Here is a 12521-nt window from a genome sequence, read left to right as displayed (position 1 = left end):
CATTTATTCTGCACAAACATCTAGCCTTGGGGGATCAACCATTCTCCAAAATGGCAACCCCAGATAAAGTTTCACAGGCCTTGTAGGGAACCAGGAAACTCTCTAGAAGGACTAGTTAGTCTAAAATTTCATTGGTGGAGTACTAGGGGTCTGTGGTCTGTGGTCTGCATTCCTATGGCATTAAAGCTCAACCATGTGATGAAATTGGGCTGCCCAGCACAGATGCCACCATTTGGAGATAAGATATTTCCCTATTTTTGTGATTATCTCCAGGCAGTTCTTTGGGAGAAGGTTTTATGATCTTGTTCTGGAGTTTTTGGCCTGTCCCTGAAATTGGGGCCCTACAGCCTTTCCTTGAAATCAGGCCTCATCCTTACATTGAGACACATGGGGATTATGTTGTCCTTTTGGTTCAATCCCTGATACTGCAAGAAATGAGTCCTATAGAAAATGTATATACTTAAAACGTAATTAACCAGAACAGAGATGGGAATGGCCAGGATAAGCCAGAGGAGCCTCTTTATACCTCCCACAGCTTCAGATGTTTGATTGACACCTTGTGTCATACAAACACACATACAGAAATGGCAATTATGAGGCACACATGTAAGCCTGGCATGTAGGAGGTTGAGGCAGGATGATCTCAGTTCAAGGGTAGTTGAAATTATACTCTGTTTTGAAGTATGAGTCACAGGGCAGAGGACGGACTAGATAAGGATTTATCTCCATTGCAGAACCTGGTATGCTTGAGTTGCTAGCTTCCACTTCCATCCCCAATAACAGGTAGGCAGGCAGGGGTAAGGAGAGGGAGGAAATGATAGGTAGGTAGATAGATTGATGATTGCTATAGAATATATAACTTTACAAGCTTAAAGTTAGCATGTTTGTTTATAACTTTATTAAATAATTTAGTCTTGTATTTTGGTCATCATTTTGATCAAGTTATGTATGGGGATTTCTTTCTATGCTTGTACATAACATCTCTTTCTGATTTCAACTTCTGACTATGAACTGCTGCCGTTCAACACCCACGTACCCACCCCTGCCTCTGACCTTTGACCTCTAGAATCTAGGCTGTAACAGAACCACGTTTATTCAATTTTACCTAGTTTAGATTTAGTAAGTTCATGATTCATACAGGTTCTGTACAACTTGCTATTCATAGACATTTCTCCCTTCCCTTGGTACTTGGTAAAAAGCCCAAGACCTTATAAGGAAGCTAGGCAAACACTTTTCCACTAAATTAAAGCCTGAGCAATTCCACCTCTTTTCTCCACAACTATTCCCACCCCTATGGAGACAAGGTCTTGATCAGACTGGCATTGAGCTCACTCTATAACCCTCAGCCAGCCTTGGACTTGCAACCCTCCTGCCTCAACCCCCTGAGAATTGAGATTACAGGCATTTACCAACTTTCCCAAGCAAAGCTTGTTTGACTAATAAAACAGATTCAGTATCAGAAAGTAAACCAGAAAGCGGGAGAAGGACGAAGGAAGAAGTTCTTGGGTGTCTGGTCTGGTAACTATAGTCAGGAAAAGGTGGCATATAGGTTTGGATTTGAAAAGAAACTTGCAAGAACTTGAAAGAAGAAGGAAACAAACTTTATAAACATGAACTTGAGAATTTTATAGTGATAGACTTTGTAAGTTTGCTATGTAGCCCAGGTTTACGTAGAACTCATTATCCAGGCCTCACCTTTCTGATGTTGATTATAGGCATGCACCACTATGCTGGGCAAGCCAGATTTTTATTGAGATGAAAAGATGAGTAAGGGCTCTAAGAGTATTAAGGCTATAGGGGAATTTTTGGTGTCTAAGTGTAGCCCCTAGAATATAGACTAAAACATCAACGGGATGAGAGGTAATACTTGCTTCTGGCTTTACCTTGGGGCTCGACAGAAGCTCCAAACAGACCACCTGCAGAAGCCTTATACATGATGAGCTTTTTATACTTATAGGTTTAGTTTTTAGACAGGGTGCCATAGTGTAGTGTAGACTGGTCTTAAATTAGGACCAGCCGCTTTCTAAATTTTGTTTTCAAATGTACATTAAAACAACTTGTTCTTCGTGGTTAGTTACAGAAGTAAAACTTAAAAGAAATTTCAGAACCATTCAATTTTATATTTCCAACAAAATACTACTTGTTTGTCATCTGTGTGACATCTTCATTCAACATCAATGAAAATTGTGTAAATAGTTTTATTTGGTGATCTGACCTTTTCTTTCAGACTCTATCGATCAATTGGGGAATATGATGTCCTCCATGGCATTTTTAGCAGCGAGTTAGGAACAAAGCAGGACACTCAGAACGCACTGTTAGCAGAAGCCAGAAGTGATTATTTTCAAGCTGCTAACTTGTATAAGGAGGTAAAGTCAATCTCTGGCAAATATATCAGTTGCCTAACCACCTTGGCTCTGTACATGTAAAAAAGAACTGTTAGCTTTACTGTTAAATGTATTTTTATAATAACCACTTGTGACATAACTTTTATTGTATCTTGGTCTTTTTAAGACAACATAGAAAGAAGACAAAGCATTTTATAAGTTCCAAATATTTCTATGATTGCTGTTATTTTTATAATTTCTGTTTTAGTTTGTTTTCTTTCTTTTAGAAAAAGTATGATAAAGTAAAATAAACTTTGATTGTGAGTGTAAGTTGGTTTTCTATGTTTTATTTCACTGCAAGGTGACAAAGATAATAGGTGTCAAACTTTAGAATATGTAGTCTATAAGACTATTGAGTCTATAAGACTAAGTGAATGATCTCAACTTTGAATAGATCTACAATAGTCTATAGATCTCCTTAGCTTTACTTTTCCAATGAATTTGTATAAGTACAAAAAATGCATGTCATAAAGCAAATTTTGCATCATTTGATTGGCTTTCCTGGTAAGTTTCTCAGTGAGATGACTTTCTTCTCATTGGGGTCTTTTTTTGTTTGGCTTGGTTTGGTTTTTTACTAACTACAAAGGTCTAGCTTTGTTGTCCTGGCTGTCCTAGAACTCACAGAGATCTGCTTGCCTCTGCCTCCTGAGTTCTAGGATTAAAGGTGCTTGCCACTATGCCCGGCCTCATTTGTTACTTTAAGGGTCCTTTTGGTTTTGTATTGTTCTATAGAATTATTTATTTCATTTATATGAGTTCACCATCGCTGTCTTCAGACACAACAGAAAAGGGCATCAGGTCGCATTACAGATGGTTGTGAGCTACCATGTGGTTGCTGGGAATTGAACTCAGGACCTCTGGAAGAGTTGTCAGTGCTCTTAACCACTAAGCCATCTCCAGCCCCCTTGTTTTGTTTGTTGGTTTTTTTCTTCCATTCACTGTTATTTTGAATATTAATCCTATTTCTCTCGTTTTACCGTAACTCTGAAATGATTGCCTTTAGTATGTATGCTATAGTACCCCCTTTAAAAACATGTATTTGCATCTATGTTATTTCAACTCCATAAAATAAGCTAGTTTTTGTGTTTTTTTTTTTCCTGTAGGCTTTAAATAAATTGGAGTGGTTAGATGGTGAACCCACAGAAGCTGAGAAGGAGTTCTGGGAGATGGCATCCCTTGACTGTTACAACAACCTCTCTCAATGGAAAGAACTTGAGTACAGGTCTACAGTCAATATAGGCAGTGAGAACTCTCTTGATCTAAGTAAAATGTGGAGCAAACCATTTTACCAGGTGGGTAGAATTATTTTTCAGTAACTAAAATAAATGTTTTAAATGGTTATGTGTTTCCCAGTTAATAAAACTTAAATTTCGCAAGATTGAGATAGTAGTTTGAAGCATGTCCATATTAAAACTCTGTGGTATAAGTTTCACATCACTGTTTAGCCATCTCAAAATAAGTGGGATGTATTTTACATTAGGTATTTACCTCATGTTGTGACCACATAGAACATTTCCTATTGTTTCTTGTGCTACTAAGACAGTGCATTGTGGCCACCAAAAGAAACTATCATAGCTCCTTCTGCACCCATGCTGCATCATGTGCTGTAATCCTCAATTTGTGTGCAGTATCCACAGTGTCTTTCAACTTCATGAAGATCTCATTCTTCTATAGAACAACCTATGTATTTTGTAATTAGAAAATAATCCACATTTGCCAGGAGCCATCTAGGAGAAGCTAAAAAATTCCAGCAGGTGATCTTCCTGAGATGGTTTTACCATTAAGGCATAATAGATATTCTGTTCTTTGTCAAGGCCAAAGGGATTACATTTGCAGAAGGATTCCTGCTATTAATACGCTTTTCCTGTTACTATTAAATATATATAACAATCACTAGGTATTAGACTACCGTTGTGAGCAGATTTCTGCAGAACAATGAAGGTGTTCTGTCCTATATTGATTTTGTACAGACAAAAAGATAATTCCTTAATTCTTAATGATGATTATATAGGAATTCCTTAAACTATACTAGTAATTATTAAGCCCATTTTAATAGGACTGTTATCAAGTCTTCTCTGATAATAATGCTGCAATGAGAACTCTGCAATTCTTCAAGTGTCATCAGTTAATTGCTTCTGAGATAGAAAGCAGGCATTTACAACTTAGAACACATTACAAGAGATTGTAAAACAATCGGGTTGGGGATTTAGCTCAGTGGTAGAGCGCTTACCTAGCAAGCACAAGGCCCTGGGTTCAGTCCCCAGCTCCGAAAAAAAGAAAAGAAAAAAAAAGATTTATTTAAAAAAAAAACAATCAAAGGTCATAAAAGGGAAACTAATAATTTATTGTAGGTGCAAAGACAGAAAATAAAAAAATGACTAGGTTTATCTATACAAAACTTCAATGAAAACTTAGTCACAAAGATTATGCTTTTAAACTTTCAGTGAACCTGTAGAGCTAGTGACAGATAATGAATGTATTATGGATGGCATGTATGCGTGTGGATGCATATATAAACTTCTCTGTTGTAGACTTTTTAATTCAATTTATGATTTGGATTTATGTTTGAACTTTTAGTGAACTTTTCTTTTTAAAAGAAGTTGCTTGTGATCTATTCCCCTAGAAAATGTACAAAGAAACTAAGAAAGAATACATTACAGAGGATTATCATATCAGAGCAGGAGAGAGCAAGATTAGAAGGAGGACAACAGAATAGCCTAACTTAGAAATTGTCTTAGTTAGGGCCTTATTGCTGTGAACAGAGATCATGTCCAATGCAAGTTTTATAAAGGACAACATTTAATTGGGGCTCGCTTACAGGTTCAGTGGTGCAGTCCATTATCATCAAGGCAGGAGCATGGCAGCATCCAGGCAGGCATGGTGCAGGAGGGACTGAGTTCTGCATCTTCACCCAAAGGAAGCCAGGAACAGACTGAATTCCCTAGGCAGCTAGGAGGAGGGTCTCCATGCCCACCCCACAGTGACACACTTCCTCCAACAAGGCCACACCTTCTAATAGTGCCATCCTGAGCCAAGCATGTGCAAACCATCACAGAAATTAAAAGGGAACTTAGAAAATAAGAGAGTAATATGCAGAATGCAGAGAGAAAAGGAGACAGAGAAGAAACTGCAGAGAGAGAGAAAGAACAGGTAGGCTTCCCCTTACCATGGGATGGAACAGGTCTTTTCTTAACAGCAAGGCAGGCTTTATCCTTAAAAGAGGATAAAGCTTTCTTCTTACAGACTTGAGTTTAATTCATTTAGCAATAAAAGGGTAGGAGCTTTTTCTTTCTTATTGCTATAAAGATTAGAGCTCATTTTTCATCCAGAATGAGTCCTTTCTTCACTGACACTTGTTCTTTTACTTCAAACAAATATAAGTATGGATGTGTGTGTGTGTGTAAGTATGTAATTATGAGATAAGTATGTAGCTGGGCCCAACTGGTTTGCATGGCGGTATATGAATATGTATGTGTGTTTTTATATATGAATTTATGTGAATTTATGCATATTTGCTTATATGAAAATTTTTCCTTCTGCATGACTCTCTGATCCTGGTTCAATAAAAGTTTATTGCACCAAACCTCCCTCTAGCCTGACAAAATATATGAGCTTTAACATTATTCCAAAGAATATTCAGATAGAAAATAATTGCATTCACTTAGATTGGCTTTCTAAGTCAAGAGTTGACTGTTGCTGTTCTGCAGGAGACGTATCTTCCTTATGTGATCCGCAGCAAACTGAAGCTCTTGCTTCAAGGAGAAGACAACCAGTCTCTGCTAACATTTGTGGATGAAGCCATGCACAAAGAGCTGCAGCAGATGGTCCTAGAACTTCAGTATAGTCAAGAGCTGAGTCTTCTTTACATCTTACAGGATGATATTGACAGAGCCACATACTACATTAAAAATGCCATTCAGATTTTCATGCAAGTAAGGCAAATAGATCTATATGATATATACTGTCTTTATAATAATTTTAAGTATCTTTATATTACACTAATCTTACTGATATAGTTAGACCAAAATGTAAATTGAAATCCTAGATTTTAAGTTTTAATTCATTTAATAATTGTTTCCAAGGCATAATTGTTAAGTACTCTGAAATACACTGAATGATTCTTACATTTTTAGGATAGTTGCTATATCATGCTTTTTAAAACTGTATTCAAAGTTTTAATTTGCAAATTCCCTTTATAACAAGCCTGACTTCCTTTTCCTAGAATTATTCTAGTATTGATGTCCTCTTGTATAGAAGTAGACTCGCCAAATTACAGTCTGTACAGACTTTAGCAGAAATTGAGGAGTTCCTCAATTTTATACGTAAACATGGTAAGTCTTTAACTTATTTTTTTTTCCTTTCTAATTGTAGAGGGATTTTTTAGCGCCTGAATTTTTGCTTAGTGAAACCAAACTTAGTGTGTAGAAAACTGCTTTGGGTGTGTTCTTAAAGTGCACTGTTTGACATCACTAGGTTAAGTGTTTAAGACAGTCTAGCACCACTGTTCTGGGTACTGCAAATAAGCCAAACAAAATTTTGACAGCTTGAAATGCTCAGAGAGTGACTCCAGGAATGGGCCTGTAGGCTCCTAAGGAGGAGCCCAAGTGTACTGTGTAAGATAAGGACTTGTAGAGTCCTCCCCAGAAGATTACTACCACAATAGAGGCCTTACTGTCAATGGGATGGAGTGGTGAATCTGAAGGGATAGTTTGGAGTAGCTGGAAAGATTAGACATTAGTAGATCATGTAGGTTTTTTTCCTTTGAATAACCATCCAATAATCTAAGAGAGAACATTTTTCTAAAAGTGAAATGTCTTCATTCTAAATCTATTTCAAATTTCTTTTAAATAATTAAAAATTATTTATCAAATGTTTTTCATGGCTTGGTCATTGTTTTTTTTTTAAATTTTTCAGCTATTTCTACAACTAGCAAGTTGTTAGTCTTTTCTTTTTTGATATCTTTTTTTTTTTAATTTTCATACAAAATTTACTGATCACAGTTTCCACTCCAACTCCCCCCAGATTCTTTCCCCTCCCCACCCTTTCTTCCCCCACAGTACACCCTTTCTTTTTCTCTATTTATTAAAGAAGTAAGCAACAACAAAAAATAAAACAGAATTTTAAAAGAAAAAATTACACACCCACTAAAAATACATAGAAACCATAAGACATAAAATACCCAAACAAAGCAGTATGAGAAAAAAAGCCTACAAAAATAGCATCCAGTTAATTCTGTTTTGGCCTTCTACTGGTGGACGTAGTACTTACCCTGTAGTGTGGTTGATTGATACACACACACACACACACACACACACACACACACACACACACCCCTTGTGAGATTCCATTGGCAATAACTAATTTTTCCTTTGCAGGCAGTTAATTACATATAGCTTATGTCTGGATATTAGCTGTTAAGTATTTGATAAGCAGGCTATAATTGTATAATCACAAAGGAGGGATTGCCCTAGGTAGGGGAAATTGAATATATAGTTATGGATAGTATGGGAAGTTAGTCAGGGAGGGGAAGGTCAGAGGGGAGTAAGAAGCAAACTAAGTGCTAATTGAGGGGTCATATGGAAACCTAATATGTAAAAGGCTCTTAAAACTATATGGAAGAAATCTAAATGGAGTTATCACATAATAGGGGAGACAGTGCCCCAACTATACATCTTTTGGCACCAAGGGAAACCTCCAGTGCTAGGAATGGGTTACATCCAATTGAGTCATTGACCAAAGGGGCCCCATGGAAATCCCCAAACATCTCAGGTTATTGCCAAGGCCATTGGTTGCTTTCTATAAACTGATGAAGACTGAACTTACATCGCTCATTAAATGGGGGAGAAGTTAAGCTGGTACCTAGAGCTTTCCTTCATCCCTACTACTAGTGTTCACAGTATTGGAAAATACTCTGCAGAAAAGAAAGGTAACTACAAACCTACAACAGAGACATATCTCTGAGAGATAATGGTTCAGTGGTGGCACAAACATCATGGGAGTAACCAGCTCACTTCCTGAGATGGAAGCCATGTCTGACATTGCTTGATGTCCATGTACTTGAGTCTAGGCCATTGGCCTAGGGAAGAACTAAATATTACAATTCTGATAAAAGAACACAACAATAAAATGACTCCTAATGAAATTAAGTAGAGTCCTTTGGGAATATGAATCTTGGGGTAGATCTATTCCCAGCTTCCTGATGAACTGCCACTCATTTCTGTAATAAGTACAATTTTCCATTCCCACCATCAGTGGATTAGTGTTTCTCTTACTCCAAATCCTAACCAGCATGAACTGTCATTGTCTTATTGATCTCGGCCATTCCAACAGGACTAAGATGAAATCTTAAAGTAATTTTAATTTGCAGTTCTCTGATGTGTAAGGATGTTGAACGTTTCTTTGCTCCTCAGCCTTTTGTGTCTCATCTTAAGAACTCTTTGCTTAGTTTTGTAACCTGTTTTAAAATGGTGTAACAACTTTACGAGATGTAGAGTTTTTCTTCAAGTTTGCAGTGCCCTAGAGTTAATGACCTAAGTTGTATAAGGTGGTGCAGATTTAATTAAAGATTCAGACCCAGCACCATCAGAGCTGAGCTGAGTTGGTATTCCAGACTACTACTTCCTAGCCATAGAGAGAGCTAGCCAAGAACGTTAGCAGTGTGAGATTTCAGAATCACGAGGATTATTCTTTGTTTATATATTAGAAATGTGCCCTGCATAATCCGAGGGCTGATGGGATTTGAGAATTAGATACAGTGTTGAATGCCCAGTGTAAGTTGTCAGTATCCACACTGATAATAAAGGTTGAGTCACCTGTTTCAGTTCAGATCACATTTAGCCCTCAAGAAAATGCATCATAACTCTGTGAAAGCATTTAGTTTCCAGTGCTTTTTAAGGCTTTAAGTTGCAGATGAAAGACTGAGACTGTGAACCTATGGTGAATGTAAAAAGATTTGTTATATTTATTTTCCTATCTCTTTTTTATATATCTTGAAGTGATGGTGTTTTTATTATATTTTGTATACTGACATGTATTCCTTTTGTGAATGAAAGACAAAAGATGTCTGGGGTTTTTGTTTTGTTTGTTTGTTTGATTTTAATTTACTAGGTTTTTTTTTACTTGTTTAATTTTTATTTCTTAAAAAATGAGAAATTTGAGTTAGGATTCTACTTACTAATGCTGGCTCTATTCTGTAAATTCTTGTCATTCAGCAATAGATATGATCAGTCTCTAATATTATTTTTAGGTGATTTATCATCTCTGGGTCCCCTAAGGAGGCTTCTGAAAACCTGGACCAGCAGATACCCAGATACTGTGACAGACCCAATGCACATCTGGGATGACATCATCACAAATCGGTAGTATCTGGTCTTATTGAGCTAAACAAGGATTCTTTTCCAGAACTGCCAGCATGGAGATTCTTCAAGACCAAGGCTTATGAAAATATGCCTAGCCTACCTCTCTCATACTGATCACCTATACCTGTTCTAACAAATCCTCATGGCTGAATTCCTTCCTTCATCCTATATTCCTTCTAAGGGGTCTTCTCTGTCCACTAGCTGTGGTTGTAAGCACTTGCTGGGATGGGGACAGCCCTGAATCTCCTCTTTTACAGTAGATAAGAAGGAAGACTGCTGTGTAGAGATTCTTTATTGTTCTGCTTTTAAAACCTATGTTTTTAACAGTTGGCCTTTGCTTCCTAGTTCCCAAATATAGTTGTGTTTAGTTCCCAGTTCTACATTCATGTTCCTTTTTTCATTTATTTGTTCACTTTATCCTGATGCAGCCCCCCTTTCCTCACAGTGTCCTCTCACATAGCCCGTCTCCATCTCCTCTGATGAGGGGAAGGCCCTGTCCAGATTTCATCCTGTTTTGTCTAGAGGGTGGTACTCATCCTATACTCAGGAAAAGGGCCATGAAATCAGAAGTTGTCAATTATTTGTGAACTATCCATAGCAAGCAGTACTCAGGGACTCCAACATCAGTATCATGCTCTATTTTCATCAATTACCAATTTTTTCCTTTTTTTATTTTGGAAAATGTCCTTATTTGTGGGGAAACTGCAAGAAATGTAGAACTCTCGTGTGTACCTTTTTACCAGGTTCCCCATTTTGTTTGAATATTTTTGACATTTTATTACATACGCACATAAGCCTTATTCTTTCTCTTTCTCCCATGCATATACTTCCTGAATGATCTCCACTGGAGTAGCATGGCTCATGTGCTCTTATTTTTCATACATCTTTTCCTTTCTTTTACACAAACACATTGATAAATTTTCCTGTTCTTGTCTTCAACCTGCTCTCCAGTTGCAGTTTTCAGCTGTCCCATCAGTGTCCTTTGAAGCACTGTAGTGCTTCCTACTGTAGATCTTTCTGTAGGATCAGATCTAGTTCCTACATTTGGTTTTATTAGTTTAGTCTTCTTAATTCTGCAGCAGTCCTATGCCCTATTCTGTATCATATGATACTGGCAGTGTGAATTGTTCCTCCATTTAGGGTTGTCTTGTTTCCTCATGATGAGACTTGAATATGAAAGTCCTCAGGCTCTTGTGCTACTTACACCTTTTTTCTTCCATGAAACCAGTAAGAAACTATCACAGGAGACAGTCTGAGGTGGCACCACTCACCTCTCTCACGGTCTTGTCTGCTCAACTCATCTGGGCAGTTGGAAAATGATTTCTTGTTTTGACCCTTGTTCCATGGTTATCAATTTAAATCTTATGGTGAGGTACAGACAACCCCTCTCTACTTTTTTTATATCCTTTATATTTTTTAGTATACTTTGGAAATATGCATAGAATGTCTGCTGCTATTTACCTCCAACTTCAAACTTTTTTAGGCCAGACATTCTGAAAGTGAAAATAGAATACCTCAAGTTCAGGGAGGCGACAAATGCCACATTTTTATTCAGTCTTCTAGCAAGACATTGCTTTGACTTGATCCTCATCTCTTGCCTTTTTTCATAGTATCAAACTATCATAGATAACTCATTACTTTTTGTCTCACTCCTTAAGCTGCTGAAGTAGGGATTGTCAGACTCTATTGATTATGGAATTGTCTACTTTTCTCTTTGGCTTTAAATTTTCCTGTTATTATTATGAAATAACCTGATAAAACAATTTAAGGAGAATGAGTTTATTTCTCTTCACAGTTCAAGGGTATAGTCCACATTTGTGTGGAAGTCATGGCAATGAGAACTTAAAGCACTAGTTATTACTTTATTCATAGGAGAAGGTAGAGAATGATGAATGCTGATGATAAACTGGTTTTTCTTTTTATTTAGGACCCCTGTCCAAGGAAATCTAGATAGTTCCTCATAGGCATGCCCAAGGGGTAACCTAATGTAGATAATCCCTCACAGGCATTCCCAGGGGGTAACCTAGTCTAAATAATCCCTCACAGGCATATCTAGAGGGTAATCTAGTTTAGATAATCTCTTGCAGGCCTGCCCAAGGCTTGTTTCCTATGCAGTTCTAGATCCTGTCAAATAGATATTAGCCATCACATTGATAGTTGTTATTATTTCCTGATGAAATGCTTCTTTTATTAATGAAAAGTAACTGCAGACCTCTGAGGCCTCTGTCTCCCGAGTGCTGGAGTTAAAGGTGTGTGCTACTATGTGTGACTTACTTTTTTTTCCAAAGACTTTTTTTTCCCTTTTTACATGTGTATGTGTGTGTGTCTGTGTGTCTGTGTGTGTAAATGTGAGAGTGGAGACCTGCAGATCCCAAAGACCTCAGAATCTAAGGCAGTTGTAAGCTGTTTGACCTGGATGCAGACAACTGAGCTAAGTTTCCATGGAAAGCAGTGTGTGCTCTCAACTACAGAGTTTTCTCTCCAGCCCAATTATATGTGTTTTCTTGATGTCTTGGATCATGTTTGAAATGATTTTTCTGACTCATGTCCGTTGATTCTGTTCCACTGACAATCCTTTTACTTTCCTCATTCTTTTTGTTGGTTGGTTGGTTGGTTGGTTGGTTGGTTGGTTGGTTGGTTCGTTGGTTGGTTGGTTGGTTGGTTGGTTGGTTTTATCAATTTTGGATTGTATCTTGGATTTCTGAATAGTCTCTTGTGTATACTCTGGCTTTTGTATGATTGATTGGCACTGGGATTAGAGACCATGCCTTGTTCATGG

At 37.4% G+C, this 12521-nt stretch overlaps 1 protein-coding gene across 3 annotated transcripts in view; it reads left to right on the top strand.

Annotated features, from left to right (window-relative positions):
• Prkdc (protein kinase, DNA-activated, catalytic subunit) overlaps positions 1-12521 on the top strand; it is a 217066-nt gene that overhangs the window by 154427 nt on the left and 50118 nt on the right. For all 3 annotated transcript variants that reach the window (NM_001108327.2, XM_087576674.1, XM_087576675.1), the window contains 5 exon segments: positions 2228-2366; positions 3488-3676; positions 6092-6316; positions 6607-6715; positions 9631-9742. In NM_001108327.2, coding sequence (NP_001101797.2) covers positions 2228-2366; positions 3488-3676; positions 6092-6316; positions 6607-6715; positions 9631-9742 — 774 coding nt within the window.

This window comes from Rattus norvegicus, chromosome 11 (genome assembly GCF_021556685.1).
Source record: "Rattus norvegicus strain SHRSP/BbbUtx chromosome 11, alternate assembly SHRSP_T2T, whole genome shotgun sequence".
NCBI classification, from domain to species: domain Eukaryota; kingdom Metazoa; phylum Chordata; class Mammalia; order Rodentia; family Muridae; genus Rattus; species Rattus norvegicus.
Note: the sequence above shows the minus strand (reverse complement) of the source record. Positions and strands in the feature narration are given on the sequence as shown.